This window comes from Erythranthe guttata, chromosome 3, assembly GCF_056151865.1.
Source record: "Erythranthe guttata isolate IM_541 chromosome 3, IM_541, whole genome shotgun sequence".
In the NCBI taxonomy this organism is placed as follows: domain Eukaryota; kingdom Viridiplantae; phylum Streptophyta; class Magnoliopsida; order Lamiales; family Phrymaceae; genus Erythranthe; species Erythranthe guttata.
The window spans coordinates 14,998,487-15,013,847 of record NC_142535.1 but is presented as its reverse complement, the minus strand read 5'-3'; the positions used below and the strand labels follow the sequence as shown (position 1 = coordinate 15,013,847).

At 34.1% G+C, this 15,361-nt stretch overlaps 2 protein-coding genes across 3 annotated transcripts; both read left to right on the top strand.

Moving 5' to 3' along the window:
• Window positions 1-222: 222 nt before the first annotated feature.
• Window positions 223-6,564, top strand: LOC105965756 (uncharacterized). 2 transcript variants are annotated; one of them, XM_012990326.2, is made up of 14 exons: window positions 223-533; window positions 1,564-1,697; window positions 1,814-1,941; window positions 2,748-2,786; window positions 2,980-3,072; window positions 3,187-3,303; window positions 3,503-3,598; window positions 4,419-4,532; window positions 4,638-4,691; window positions 4,991-5,038; window positions 5,300-5,450; window positions 5,613-5,778; window positions 5,925-5,994; window positions 6,090-6,564. In XM_012990326.2, exons 2-14 carry the CDS (start codon window positions 1,616-1,618, stop codon window positions 6,339-6,341), a joined length of 1,410 nt encoding a protein of 469 aa, XP_012845780.2. In that variant the 5' UTR covers window positions 223-533; window positions 1,564-1,615; the 3' UTR covers window positions 6,342-6,564. The 2 variants fall into 2 exon arrangements, with proteins under 2 accessions (XP_012845780.2, XP_012845776.2); XM_012990322.2 differs by having other exon boundaries at window positions 1,808-1,941.
• A 667-nt stretch (window positions 6,565-7,231) lies between these two features.
• On the top strand, window positions 7,232-11,443 carry JAC1 (J-domain protein required for chloroplast accumulation response 1). Its single transcript, XM_012990316.2, has 9 exons — window positions 7,232-8,299; window positions 8,453-9,015; window positions 9,116-9,435; window positions 9,513-9,624; window positions 9,708-9,775; window positions 9,952-10,014; window positions 10,111-10,188; window positions 10,298-10,474; window positions 11,103-11,443. The coding sequence occupies exons 1-9, from the start codon at window positions 7,833-7,835 to the stop codon at window positions 11,145-11,147; spliced, it is 1,893 nt and encodes a 630-aa protein (XP_012845770.2). The 5' UTR covers window positions 7,232-7,832; the 3' UTR covers window positions 11,148-11,443.
• Window positions 11,444-15,361: the final 3,918 nt, after the last annotated feature.

Sequence of the window (15,361 nt, the reverse complement as noted above, 5' to 3'; positions counted from 1 at the left end):
CATCATGTCTAAGAAATTCATCTTTTTCGTACCGAAGAAGCAATGTAACTCAATCGTTCGCAAGCGGACTAATTGATTGGAATAACTTTTTACTAATATTTTAGATATTAATGGAATATTATAACCAAATTCTTATTAATCGTGCATTCAAAATAATGATATATAACATGTGTATAAGTCAAAAATTGATATTTTTAATTAATTTCGTTTATCATCCACATAATAATATTCTATTTGAATATTTGAAATATTGTAGGAATATTTAAAAATAATATCCAAGAAAAAACAATTTGATAATCACAATTCATAAATGTGTGCCCTAAAAAATCAATGAATTAGGCAAATAATGGATTCACCGGACTTTCCTTTGAACGCACACTAACAAGTGTACTAATTATTTCCTTCATTCTCACACAAAATCCCCCCAAAAAATAACCAGATCGGATCTTGCCTTCTTCAAACAGTCATCTCTATCGCCGGCGGCGATTCCGAGAAACCCGATCAATGCGCACAAGTACAATCGGACTGGGGAGGTGAATCATTCTATCTCAATTTTTAATTTTTTTTTTCATCTGCTTGAAGTGCATTATTGATTTCATTTTTTCAATTTTGCTTTGTTGCTGGGATCTATTAAAATGGCCGTGGAAACTGGGTCGGTTTTGTTTATTCCGATTGGTGGTTTTGTGTATTATTTTTTTTTTTGGAGTGTTAATTTTCTGCATTATTGAGTCGGCGTGCCGTCTCAAATGGCTTGGATTGTCGTAAATTCTAAGTGCGTCGAAATTTGATGATTAGGGAAAACTGTCACTATAATCGTAGCTGCTATTTATTTGGCATGAAGTGGCTGTTGTTTGATGTTAAGGACTAGAAAATAAATTTGAAATTTAGGTTATTGGGTTCTGGATATATGTTTGAATGAAGAATGCAGTATCGACGCCCTTTTGTGATTCTTTTGTTTTGTCAACTTTAGTGGATACTCTAGAATCATCTAGAGACATTACTTCGAGTGGACTTAGCATCCAAATAAGCAGCACTAGCTCATTTGATTAGTATATAATTTTTTTCTGGTCCATATACTGATGTATATTTTTCAACCATCTTGATTTTGCTTGGATCCCGGATTGGACGCTGTGAAAAAAAATTAAAAAATGCACGATTTAGATAGGTGATACTAGAACCAAGAACCTATTTTTGGGAACATATTGCACCTGAAAAGTATCGTTACCTATATGTAGCCTTTTGTTGCATTCTCTCTCTCCTTCCTCGTCAAAGAAAAAGAAAAAGGCATCAGTAAGAAAAACATAATAAGCAGAAGAGACGTTCAAAATTATGGTCTTGATGCACACATGCTTCAGTTTATCTCATTCCTAAAGCATGCAATGATTTGGATACTACTTCATTATCTCTAACCTATTGCCGAAAAGAAACATTCATTAAAATTTGACTAGCATTGCTACCTCTTTATTACATATTTGAGGCAGTGCCATATGTTACTGATATAATCATTAATGCATATGTTCTTAAAATCTCATTGTGATGTCTTTTTTCTTTTTCTTTTTCCAGACGCTTTCAAGTACTCACTTGATTAAAACCGTACATTTTATCACCTCCATCTATGTTTGGAGGTGCCGTGTCTATCCCCAACAATAGTCCTCATTTACGCAAGTCCGGAAGCCGACCTGTGGTGTTTGATATTGGTAATTGAACATTTACCTTCAAGTTCCTAGTACTATCTGCGTGCCATCAGTTTTCGTTTTTCCTCAACGGATGTATGTCATGTTTGTCATAATATACTATCATCTGCTAGGTACAGGTGATCTGGGAAATAGTTCTGAAGAAGATTTTTCACATTCTTTAGAGTCGGATGAAATGAAGGGTGGGGCCATACCATTAAACAGCGTGGCAATTACGCCTTCTCCACTTCTGCTATGGAGATTTAAGGTATTCCAGTGAGTTGATTACAGAGTGTCAGAGTGGCTATTATTCCTTATGTTCGCTGGTAAAAGCTCATTATGAAGAGTACCTTATCTTCTGTGTATTTTTATTTTTCTCCTTTTGCATTTTATGTATAGTAAACAATAATTGGGTGACAGTCGATAGATAAGAAACATTGGTCCACTCTTATGAATGGCCTGAACCATAAAAGAGTATCTTATGATGTTGGTGAATTTAATTAGTACAGTTTCTTTAGGAGGATTTAAGAGTTTAGTGTATAGAAATGACATCAAATGATTGAGTGACTGGATTTAACATAAATAATTTGTAGTGAACGTGTTGTTTTTGTTCGAAAGTTTCTCAAAAAATGTTTAAGGAGTTGTAATCTTGCCCAAGTGCATTATTATCAACAAAAACAATGTTTCATACTTTTTATATCCAGGTTTTGGTAATTTATCCTCTCCAGTACTTCCTTATTCCATTTCTCTTGTTTGTGGAAATGATGATCGATTTTAATGCTTATTATATTTTTCCATTATGCTTAGTAAAAAGGTCTTCCATATAGCATTCCCAGTTCATTATTTCCTATTGGAAGAGTTGTTCTAAATTGGATCTGTGATTTTTCGGTTCTTCCGAATTATGCTCTATGGTTTATGACAGAGCTCAAGAAAACTCTTATAGTGAGCTGCTACGTCTGTGTTATTACATGTTTTCAGTTAGCTTGTCAATTTAATTACATGCTGTAAGTTAGCATGTCAAATTAATTACATGTTTTTAGTTAGCTTATCAATTTAATCCAACTTAATGTACAGGTGCTACTGTTTATTATCTGGGGATTCTGTTGTTGCAAGGTCAGTTTCACATCTTTCATTGATACAGATACACTCATATGTATACTAATCCATTTTATATCCCTAGACTCGAGCTTACAACTTACGATGGCGTAGCTATTGTTGCCTACTTTGTGGGTTGGATGTGGAAATATCAGAATTTATACTTGATTCTGGTCATCAAATGATCAATGTTTTTGTCTGCAATTTGCAGATTGGATGGGATTCAGTCATGAGAATGAGCGTAGACCTGCGGGATTTATTTTTATACGAGGCTTTCTTGTATTACAATCCATTCCTTCTAGTGGTCAGTGAACTCATATCACTGACTTTTTAGTATATACAAGGATAACTAGTATTAAATTTATATGTATTATCAATTTGGGCATCTTTTTTACCATGCATTTGCTTGTTATTGCAGACTATGATGGTCTGGTTATGGGGAATAAATTTATGGGTTTTTGCCCAAGCTAATGTCGGTTATGCTAAAATGTTTGACCTAGATCAGAGTCATCTCACTCACCGAGAGATATGGAAGGTATGCATAATTTGAACAATACAGTATGTTTAGCTTGTAGTCAAGCTTTTACTCTTAAATGTGTTTATTGTCTGCTGTTACTTCGCTTTACTGTCCAAACACAAGTTAGTTCTTCACGTTTTTTTTTTCTTTCTGTTTTTTGTTTTTCCTGTTGCTGACATTTGATTACTTTTTACTTACTATCCATTTAATTTCTCAGTGTGCTACATGGATGACGATCATAGTACCAACTAGCATGACAGCATATCTTTATCTTTATTCCCATGGAGAAGTTTCGTTGGCTGCATCTCAACCAGTGTAATAGATGCTTCCTCTCCTAGAATCTTTTGTTGCTATATATTTTGTGTGTTCTGTAAATGCTATTTCTCTTGTTTTCAGTTGCAACTATAATGTGCTTCAGCTTCAAAAGACACAATGATATTATTCTTCTTGCATTTTCTAGTTGAATCTGATGAACTTGATTAGAAATCTATTTGTAGAAACTTGTAATGTTGGTTGAAGATTCTCTTTCAGTGAGGTTTTACTTTTCCAATAAAAATGTAACATGTGCATTGAAGTCATAAAGTTATGCAAGTTGAAGTTGGCATAAACTTGTAACGTGGGTCGAAGATTCTACCAATTAGGTTTCTTTTTTCTAATAAAAATGTAACTTGTGCGTAGAAGTCGTTAAATTGTGCAAGTTAAAATTGGCATTGGCATTGACATTCGTAATGTTAGAAAAAACATGCTTTTGATTATATGCCACTTATCGCAGATAACAATTCGTTGTTCTTGCAAGGCAACTTTTAACTTTGGAACACACCTTGTATTTTCCTATAGAAAAATATAAGCCTTTATTGCTATTTTTTGAATAAAATAAATAAATAAACTGATGCTCTAGCGTTTATATTATGCTAAGTCACCTGAGGTGATTGATTGATTAGAGAAATAATTTTAAATTAATGCTATCATGTATTGCTTACATGTGTGATGCTTGATTGAACTCTTAAACTCTCTCAAGATCATTCTAGACGTTTCCTGGTTTGCTGGCTAACCTCTTTGTTTGGACCAGCATGCGTAATAAAAGGTGCTTTTGTACTAAGATATTGTTGTAACATTTGTGTTGGCAACTGCAGGTGCTCTTATATGCTGCTGCTGCAATGACCCTTATTTTTCCTTTTGATATCTTCTATCTTTCATCTCGTTTCTTTTTATTGAGGACTGTATGGCGAATAGTCTTCCCATTACAGGCAAGTATTTGTGTCATAATATTTACAAAGCAGAGGATCCAGTATGTCATTATACTTGAACATTGTACCCGTATTTTCTCTCTTACAATTTACTTTCCAATGCAGGCGATATCATTTGCTGACTTCTTCTTGGCTGATATATTTACGTCTATGTCGAAGGTATGTAACCTATTTTTTTTTTTTGTAATTCTGCTACTAAGTTGTAAAATGCCTGTAGTTCATTTAATCCTCTCCAAAAAAGGTCCTTTTTTGAAATGGTTAATGCAGCAATTCTAGAGAATAACTCTCTTGTATAAGATTCAATGAATTTGCTCCGTAGTTTTAAGGTGCTATGCCCACTGAGATGTAGTCTCATTTTGAAGAAATATTAGCTTCTGCTACTTATTTTTGCTCTGAGAGACATGGGGTATGACCATCAATACTTGTTTTTTTTTTCTTTCTTTTGTCTACCCATGCAGGTTTTCTCGGATTTGGAGCGTTCAGTTTGTCGAATGGTCCATCGTCAGGTAAACATCATAATTATCGAAGTTTTACTTACTATGTTGATGCCGGTCAAGATAGTTATTTTTTATTTATCTTCTCGGAACCATGTCGAGCTCTGGGATTCTAGTTTTTCCTTTTGTTTTATTATCGTCGGATCGGAATTTTCTGGTAAAACTCGGATGAAATATTCTTAGTTATGTTGTTTGCATAATGTCTTATGAGAATTCATTAGATTCTCTTTAAAGCCTGCCCTTACATTCCTACGAGTGTCTATAAATGTGCAGGTTGCTACTATCGCATGGTTTGAGGCGGACTCTGTTTGTGGTAGTCACGCTGTTGCAATACCCATAGTTCTCGTTTTGCCTTATATTTTTCGTTTTTTCCAATGTCTTCGTCAATACAGGGATACTCGAGAAAAGACAGCTCTTTTGAATGGTAAAGTTTTTTGCGAGATTTACTTGCCTTATATATTCGTTTTCTTTATGATGTTTAGCTCTTATATGTTTCCAAATTCTTGATCGTTACTGTCGTTCTCTATAATGCTACACCAGTTCGGTAAAATCCCGTAAATAACTTGATCTTCGTACTGTTTTTCAGCCTTAAAGTATTCAACGGCCGTACCAGTTATTTTTCTTTCCGCCCTCAAATATCACGTTATTCCTGAAAAATGGACGAATATTTATCGGCCTTTGTGGCTATTTTCGAGTGTGCTAAACTCCTTGTACTCATTCTACTGGGATATCACGCGTGATTGGGACTTGAGGTACAAATACATAGAAACTGTTCTTGAAAATATATTCTCAATTACTTTAGTAAGATAATTGTCGTTTCTTCGTTTTTTTTAATTACTTTTTTGCCCTTTTTGGAAGGGGTGAAACTTATACCTGCTCTTTTCTTTTCCCCCAACAGCTGTTTCACTCGGATTTTCAAGTTCACCAAACCGCATATCTTGACACACATTTTATACGGAAGGAAATGGGTAAACCAACACTTCTTGCGTATTAATACCGTTAACCAAAAAACACGAAAAAAATAAAATAAAAAATGATGTTCGCTTGTTCTTTCTATCTGCAGGTTTATCTTTGGGTAGTCGGAAGCAATCTAATACTTCGATGCACATGGACTTACAAGCTTTCAGCCCATCTTCGCCACAACTACATCACCTTATTCGCAATAACTGCATTGGAGATGCTGCGTCGTTTTCAGTGGGTTTTCTTTCGTGTGGAGAACGAGTGGAACAAAACGAACTCGAAAGCAAATATTCAGCTAGTTGATAATCCCGAAGAAGAACAGATATTGCTTAATAACAATGGTCATAATGTATAGAGATGGATACTCGAAAGTATTAGACTCTGTTTTTTAGCTCCGATTTTTGAGGTGATCTGACTGAACTATACACATCCTCGTTAGGCGACACAAAATCGACACCACATATCATATTTTTTCTCTTTTCTCATTATTCTTGATATTGAGGCAAAAAGAAAGTCCCGTTTTGGTATTATACAATAGTCGAAAATATGAACTTATTACTCGATTTTCTTTTACAAAATGATGTGTTTTTTTCTATTGGCATTTTTATTCACCCAATTTTGACCAAACTATGTAGATTTTCACCACCACAAAGGTGGTGCCGCTGCCGTTTGCCGATGCAAGGAAAAAGGCAAACATTTGAAGAAGCGGATGTAACGGCTATAAACAATTCTAACTACCATTCACGATGTTTGGGAACTTGGCGAACTAGATTGGCGACGACACCGTTTAGTAAAAGGCGTGGGGCTGTCACTAATAGAAAAACTTGCACTTACACTAAGAACATGCACCAAATTATATATGTGTACAGTGTATGTACACTGTGTAAACCTTCACTGTCGTACAATATGTTGTAAACCACACCAGAGATACATGTTTAACCTGGAAAGCGTTCATAGGGATGGAAATCGGACATACTAGATTGAATTTTCACGTTAGAAAAAAGAATTGGACTTGAAAAACTAATTCAAATTTCGTTCCAGAAAAATTAAGAAAAAAAAAAAAAACAAAAAAATTAAAATTTCAAAAATTGGCACGAAAAAACTTATTCGAGAATCGGGTCAAAAATCGAAATCTAATATCATGGTTACCGATTTTGTTCCAGAAAAAATAAAAATTGAAAATTTCGTTCCAAATTTCACGACTTTCGGCCAACTAGACCACTTTGAGGGGGCATTATTTGATTTGAATAAAGCTGAGAAAAAAATGGCTGCCCCAAGCCGAACCTATTGTCGTTTGGCATTCTCTCTCTCTCTCTCTCTAATTTCATTTTTCTTTCATTCTTTCTCTCTCTTCTTATCTTGATCTTAATCAAAAGAAGAACATGATGGTATTAGAATCCGATTTATGTGGCTTCAGTTTCTCTCACTAGGATCTTCTTATTCCCCTCCAAAATTCCTCCTAACCCCACTTCTTACCTGTCTCTGTCTTCTTCCTCCTCTCTCTCTCTCTAATCTAATCTTTCATGCAAAATTAAAATATAAAGAATTTCTCCAAAATTAGTACAGCCATATGCTTGTTTTTAGCATGTTCTCAGGATTTTGTGAAACCCCTCCCCCCCCCCCCCCCCCCCCCCCCCCCAAACATTACAGCCTCTGTTCTTTCTTTTTCCAGCTGTCTTCTTCTCCTCGCCAATTCTTCTTCTTCACCACGTCTGCAATTTTATTTATTTATTTTTAGTTTCACTTCTTCTGAAGAAAGAAATCTTGAGGAACCATCAAGGGATTTCCCGCCAAATCCTAGTTTTCTTGTTTTGAAATATTCCTCAATTTTGGTGCGCCGCCGCCGATGGAGAAGTTCGTGTACCGCGGGAATAATTTTCCGGCGAATTCGCCGGCGGCTCAGTCCAGAAGCTCGGAGGATTTGGACTTCGACGACGTCTTCGGCGGCCCGCCGCGGCGGTTCTCGATGCAGGAGGTGAAAGTGAGGTACAGTTTCGGCGGCGGAGCCACCGCCGCCGAATCGGAGGAGGATGAGGAGGAGGAGGAAGGCGGAGCTTCCGCTTCTTCGTCGTCGCCGTGGAGCTCTCGGAAGGAGAAGCCCGTCTTCGGAGAAGAGAGCGCGTCGCAGAGAAAGCGAAATCCGGGCGGCGATTTCTTCGACGATATATTCAAAGGCGGCGGCGGCGATTCTTACCCCTCCCCAAGGAGATCCGATACATTCGGGTCGAATCCGGGCTCGAGAATCATGAGCCCGGCCCGCCCTTTGCCCCCTAAACCCGACCCTTTTGGCTCTTCTCCATCTGCTCCGTTCAGGTAATTCTGTAATTTATGTTCCGGATTAGTTAATTAATTAATTAATTGCAGTCGAAATTCGCAGTTTGATATTGCTCGTAGATTTTAGCCCGTGTTCTTGATACAAATAGCAAGCACATCTTGAATAAATAATTCGTATATATCATGTTCCAGTTTGCCGGGCAAATCGACGAAAGGCGTGGAGCTCCCGGCATTTTCGTCCCGTAATTATTACAGCAGCGTAAATGGATTGAACAGCCCACGCTCTTCGAGTTCTTTATCAAGATTCTCGAATCAAGCAGTTCATCCTCAGCGCGCATTGTCTCGTGAAGCGTCTTTCACCAGTGAAGATTCTGTCAAATCCGATCAAAAGGAATCTTTCGACAACTCGAAGAAGGAGTCGGCGAAAAACGGCGATCAGTTTCACTTCTCGATTTATAAATGGGCGGGGAGAGGTGTCCCTATGCTAATGACGTTTGTCGGAGGCGGCGGTAACAATTTGACGAAAAGTAATTCGAAATCGAATGACAACGTTAAATACGAACGGAGTGCGAGTTACAACGGGAGATTGATGGAGAACGAGTTCTTGAAAATGGAAAACGAACCGAAAGATTCTATTGGAAGTGTTCGTGTTGTTGATATAAAAGAAGAACAAGTTGGATCAAAGAAGATTGAAAAACGAGTCTACACGAATGTAGAAGACTCTCTCGAGTCCGAAGTGAAACCTCTTCGTGCAGGTGCGATTTAAATTTTGAGAATTGTGAATTGATACGAAAAACGAAGCAAATCTATTTTTTTTTAGTTTATATAACATGAAATTCTATTGAAATTTTCCAGGAAATGTGACTAATGCGCGTGAGAGCAAACACGTGACGAAAAACGAGGGAACAAGAACTGATTCAAGAAACGATTCGGGGGTGACTTCTCGGAGAAGTAAGGTCAAAGGAAAGGTGAGAGATTTTGTTCAGATTTTCAACCAGGAAACCGAGTCAACTCCTAAAGCCGATGTTCAGACGAAAAGTCAAAGTTCTAGGTGGAAAAACGACGTAGGCGTTGACCAACAAAAAGAGAGTGAAGTAATTCCGAATGAAGCTAGAATTAAAACGGTAGATGATTTGCGTAATGTTGTAGATAGGAAAAAAAATGTTCCGGATAAGGTACTATTTTGCCTCCTCCGATTAAAGTTGAAATTAAACGATTTTGTTGTTAATTACGTTTATCTTGGAATTTTCAGGTGGATGAAAAACCGAGCAAAATCGAAACGGAGCAATACTCAACTACGAAGACTCCGATGCATAATAAACCCGAGAGCTCTTCTATTAATCAGGAGAAAGCATTTTCATCAGGTAGTTACTAATTGATATTTACGAGCAAAAAAAAAAGACTCGAAAATAAAATATTCTAAGATATGGTTTGTAATTTTTTACAGAGACGTTACACACGGATCCGAAGATTTCAGTGGAAAACTCGGACGATGCTTTTGAAGTCAACTTTATGGTAATTGACTTCTTTGATCGCTCGTTAATTACATACGGAATCTGTTGTATTATTGGTGTACTTAAACAACTGTGTGTGTTACTTAGAACATTTTCTTCGTTAATTACGTTGTTAAATGAAGTCTTAATAAATCAGGCACACGTTAATTGACTTAGAGCTTGCATTTGTTTAAACAGGTTCAGGAATTATCGGAGGATCACGATAAAGTTGCAGAGAGCGAAATTTCCGATGACACAAAAGTAAGTTTCGGATTTCAAATAAAAATAACTGTATTTGTGAAATAAAGTTTATTCACTTAAAAATGTAATATTAACTGTTTCGAAACTTAAATGCAGGCTATTGATGCGAAAATTCGACAATGGTCATCTGGGAAGAAAGGGAATATCCGCTCGTTGCTATCGACTTTGCAATACGTAAATCTTATTTAATTAATCTTCCGATTTTCCATTTTTAATGATTTTTTTTTTCAAAAAAAACAAAAACGGAAAATTTCGAGCAGTTACTAACATATAGTATTTGTAGGTTCTTTGGCCGGAGAGTGGATGGAAATCGGTACCCCTTGTTGACCTAATCGAAGCAAATTCAGTAAAGAGAGCTTATCAAAAAGCTTTGCTTCGTTTACACCCTGATAAGCTTCAGCAGAAAGGCGCGGCTTTTCATCAGAAATACACTGCCGAAAAAGTTTTCGATATTCTGCAGGTATTTTTTAGAGTTCATTTATATGTTCATTTTTTACATATTTTATCATTTTTTTTTATCTAATCGAGCTTTTAAAGAACGACGATTTCGAATTGAGTATTTAAATAGTTCATCAAATTGATGCCTATAAGGGAAAATTACGGCCACTTCCTGATTTGAGGTCAAATAACAAAAAAAAAACCCTCATATTTGTGTAATTACAACAACTCCCCTCAACTATGAATCTTCTTACACGTCCATCCTTTTTGCGATGTTAAATTTAATAGAATCTTCTAGATTATGTGGAATATTCTTCAGTTTGTGACCGTTTTATCTCATTCGAGCTCCACATTTTGAAACAAGGCGATCAAAAGATGTGTGTCTTGGCTTGTAAATATCAAAATTGTGGTGCATCAGAAACTGCGTTTTTGCACAAAACGAGTACAAACTAAAGAACATTCCACGGAATCTAGAAGATTATGTTGAAGGTGGCACCATAAGGGTGTATGTGTAAGAATACTCATAGTTGTGGGGTGGTTGTAATTACCCAAATAGGAGGGGGGGTTTTCGTAATTTGACCTTACCGCAGGGGATGACCGTAATTTTTCCTAAATACAAGGACTTAAATAAATCTTTATCTTAAATGCAGGAGGCATGGGACCATTTCAACACTTCCTCTTCTTTGAACTTGTGAAGAAACAAGGGCAATTCCTAGTTGTGCAGATATGTAAATATCATTTTGACAGATAAAAAAAAATAAAAATGGTATAGATTGGATTTTCATAGAGATTATGAGTATAATGATTATAATCATACTTGTTTTGTAAGAATATTTATTTATTTATTATTTTTTTTTTACAGAAAAGTGTTGTAGTAAATGAAAAAAGAAAAGAGACGAGAATCATATAATAGTGTCTTTATAGTGTACTAAGAGAAAACTTGTTGAGAAATGATCTCAAGTCAAAATGTATAATAGCTTTTCTTGCGCAATCTTCAAAGGCGAAATACTTATATAAATAGTATTACAAGACTACACAAGAAATGAAGTAAATAATTTTTCTTACTGTGAATTTTTTTACACAGATCCTTCGTACAGTCAGGTCTAACTTCTTCAATACATACTATATGATTTCTAGACTTGCAAACAATATATACTCATAATGAGTACTTACAACAGACTTTAAGAGAGATGAAATAAATCGAATCTATTTTCTTCTTCTCTAAAATACGTAATGGAAACTGACTGTGTGGATTGGTATTTATAGAGTTTAGAATGCGTTCACTGCCTGCACAAGTTAAACAAGAAAACAAACATTAAGATAATGTGTTAGTGAGTTACCGAGATATAATAAACAATCAACCGCTAATTCATTATTAATAACTTTCTAACCCATGATTTAATTTAAGTTTTAGAAAAAGTTAAAACGTGTGGAGTAAATCGTCCACTATTAAGTGTGTGTTTTAAACGCAAAGCAGAAGTTGATGATTGTAAATAAAAAAAAAAAAAAAAAAAAGACATATTCGTAAAAACTAAGGGCGTTTATAAATATCATTAAAAATTAACTTTAAGCAGTTAATGTATAAATTGATGTATTTAGACAATAGACTTTAAGTCTCTGTTTTTATTAGTGATTCAAATTTATGACGAAAAGAACATTTTAAAATAATATTTATTTAAGAAAACTAATAAATATGTATTAATTTAAAAAAGGAATATATGGAGCATGACTAAATTGCCCTTCCAATTCATTATTTTAAATTTGACTTTTGCTATGTTGCAACTTCATCTCCACCATTATTACATAAACTTGTACACGTGTATCATTTCTCCATCATTGTACTGTGAAAAAGACCTTTCTATCCTTAAAAAAACATTAGGCAAGATTTTCATGAAGGCTTTTGAGTTTTAAAGACAACAAACACAACCATAGTCTATGGCTAGCTGTACCTCTTCATCAGAGAGCTGTCACTTATTCTTCTTTTATTTTTTTATTTTTTTATTATTTTATTTATTATTCTGGGGTCAAAATAAATAAATTAATTTCAAGTCCACTTCTATTATTGTAGTGTCACCTTTAACCGAGTCGTACGGTTCATTATTTAGTTAAATTTTTATTATTTTTTAGAGTAAATTACGTCCACACCCCTGTAGTAATGTTGAATTACGAAAAATCCCTATTTTCCTGTAATTACAATTACCCATCAGTTTTGAATCTTCTTACACATCCACCTCTGCGGTGTCAAATTCAGTTGGATCTTCTAGATTATGTGGAATATTCTCCAATTTATACCCGTTTTACCCCGTTCGAGCTCAACATTTTAAAACAACATGATCATAAAATGTGTCTATTGGCTTGTACATATCAGACTGTGGTGCATTAGAAACTACATTTCTGCACAAAATGAGTACAAACTAGAGAACATTCCACGGTATCTAGAAAATTATGTTGAATTTGACACTATAAGGATGAATATGTAAGAAGATTCATAGTGGTGGGGCTGTTGTAATACCCAAACATGAGGGGGTTTTTGGTAATTTAACCTTACCTTAGAGAGTAGCCGTAATTTATTAATTTTAACTTTAATTTCGAAAAAAAATCTTCCGTCGAAAAACACTAGCTAGCTATTCTAGTTAATTTTATTTATTTATTGATAATTTATTCAACATTGATTTAATTTATAACATATATATGAATATGTTGATAAGATATTAATTGTAGGAGAAAATAGCATGTGACTTTGGGACCCTTTGAAGGCACGTGGTGTAACTTTATTATAGTACTGTACCTGTGATAGTTGATTTTCTGATTGTCTTGTTCATTTGTGGAATACACAAATATTATTAATATATTATTATATCCTTGTTAATTAATTTTCAATAATATCATTGTTCCGTACAATTCTTCGGTAAATTAAAGCCACTTTCCTAAGGTAAAATGCTATTACAAAAAAATCTTTTTTTTGAAAAATTACATCCAGGTCCCTGAAGTTTGTAAATTTATTACATTCACCCTAAAAATAATGTTAGTGTAAGAAATCTACTAATTATAAGGGGTGGATGCAATTATGAAAATATGAGAGGGGTTTTTTGTAAATAAATCTTATCCCAGGGGTGGTTGTAATTTACCTCAAATTTTTAAATCATTTCCTAAGAAGCAATTGGCCAAATATCACTTGCCAAATGAAAGTTTCTTTAGACCAGACAACACTAATTAATCTAAAAGTATAAGATAGAAAAAATATAAGGGACAATTTCATTCGAATTTTACTTCAAAATCTTTTGGAAAGTCGAAAAATTGTAATCCCAAATATTAGAATATAAAAAAAGTTATTCCAAAATCGACCTTATTGCGTGTTTGATATGTGTACACTTTAAAGAATAAATTGACCTTATAATACATTCTTAAGATACAAGGAATCTAAAAAAAATGTTCCGCAAGGGATTGCCAAGCGGTTCAAGCAAGATAATTTGTGCCCAATGACCAAATTTGTATTCTATTATTAACGGTCGCTAGGTCGAGTTTGTCACACATGATTAGCCTAGTGTTTGCTCCGATAAATCATTTTTTTCTCGTCCACTCAGGGGTGCAGACACACCTGCGCGGATTGGTTTACGTATCTCGTATGATTTGTAAGCTATTATACGTGAGTGTATGTTTATCCAGTGCACCTATATGATTGGCTGAAGCGTAGTTCATTACCAAAATAAATAAATAGGAATCTAAATTTTTTTAATACCTATTTATTAAAAGAAAAAAAGAAAGTTGCAAAACTTTTGGAGCTTATTCTTAAAATATTATTGAAAAATAATAAGATTCCAAAACACTCTCTATTAATATTATTAAAAGATAATAAATAAGATAAGTTAGTTGAATACTAAAAACATATTCCCTTTTGTCTTGTAGCAAGCATGAGCAATAATTTGGGTTATAATGTATATATTTATATACTAGGACTATATATAGTTTATAAGTAAGCTATGAGTTTTTTGCTTAAAAAACGAGTTGAACAAATGTTCATTATAATTTTATTTTTAAAATGCTTCTACCTAATCTTTTTTATTTAAAATTTTATAATGAATAAAATTATTTTTAAATTTATTATCCAAACATCTTTAAAAATTAATTGTAAATATAAGACGTAACAATTTATCAATTAAATAGATTATTAGATGTATGAACTTATCAAATTTTTAAAATAAGTTTAGCCAAACGAGCTCCAAAAGTTCATTTCACTACGAATAAGAATTAATAGCATATCCGATTTGGTATATATCAAACTAAGTAAAATCTAAAACTAGAGTTGAAGCCGATAATCAAATGCTAATATCCAATAAAAGAAAAAATAGTAGTTATCCTACACCTACAATTATTTTTAAGATAGTTACTAAAAATTGAATATTTTTTTGATTTTATCTTTAAAATAATACAAACTAGTACATACCTATTGTTAATTATTGAACTATCGAAAAAAAAAAACACATTTAATATTCCCTAAATTTGGAAAATTTACGGCCACCCGTCGAGATAAGGTCAAATTACGAAAGCCCCTCTAATTTGGTAATTACAACCATCCTTCTTAATTATTTATTGTCTTAGACATCAACTCTTATGGTATCAAATTTACCTACTGAAAGAAGGGCTTTTTCGTGAAACATTACATAGTTGATGTGGTGGTTGTAATTACCGAAACATGATGAGTTTTTTTTTGGGTTAAATACAAAAACACCCCTGTACTATGAACTTTGTATCATTTACCCCCCTGTACTACACATAAATACAAAAACCCCCCTCACATTATATTTTTTCCAAAATATGACCAAAATACCCCTACTCTCAAGCACACACACACACACAAACATATATATATATATATATATATATATATATATATATATATATATATATA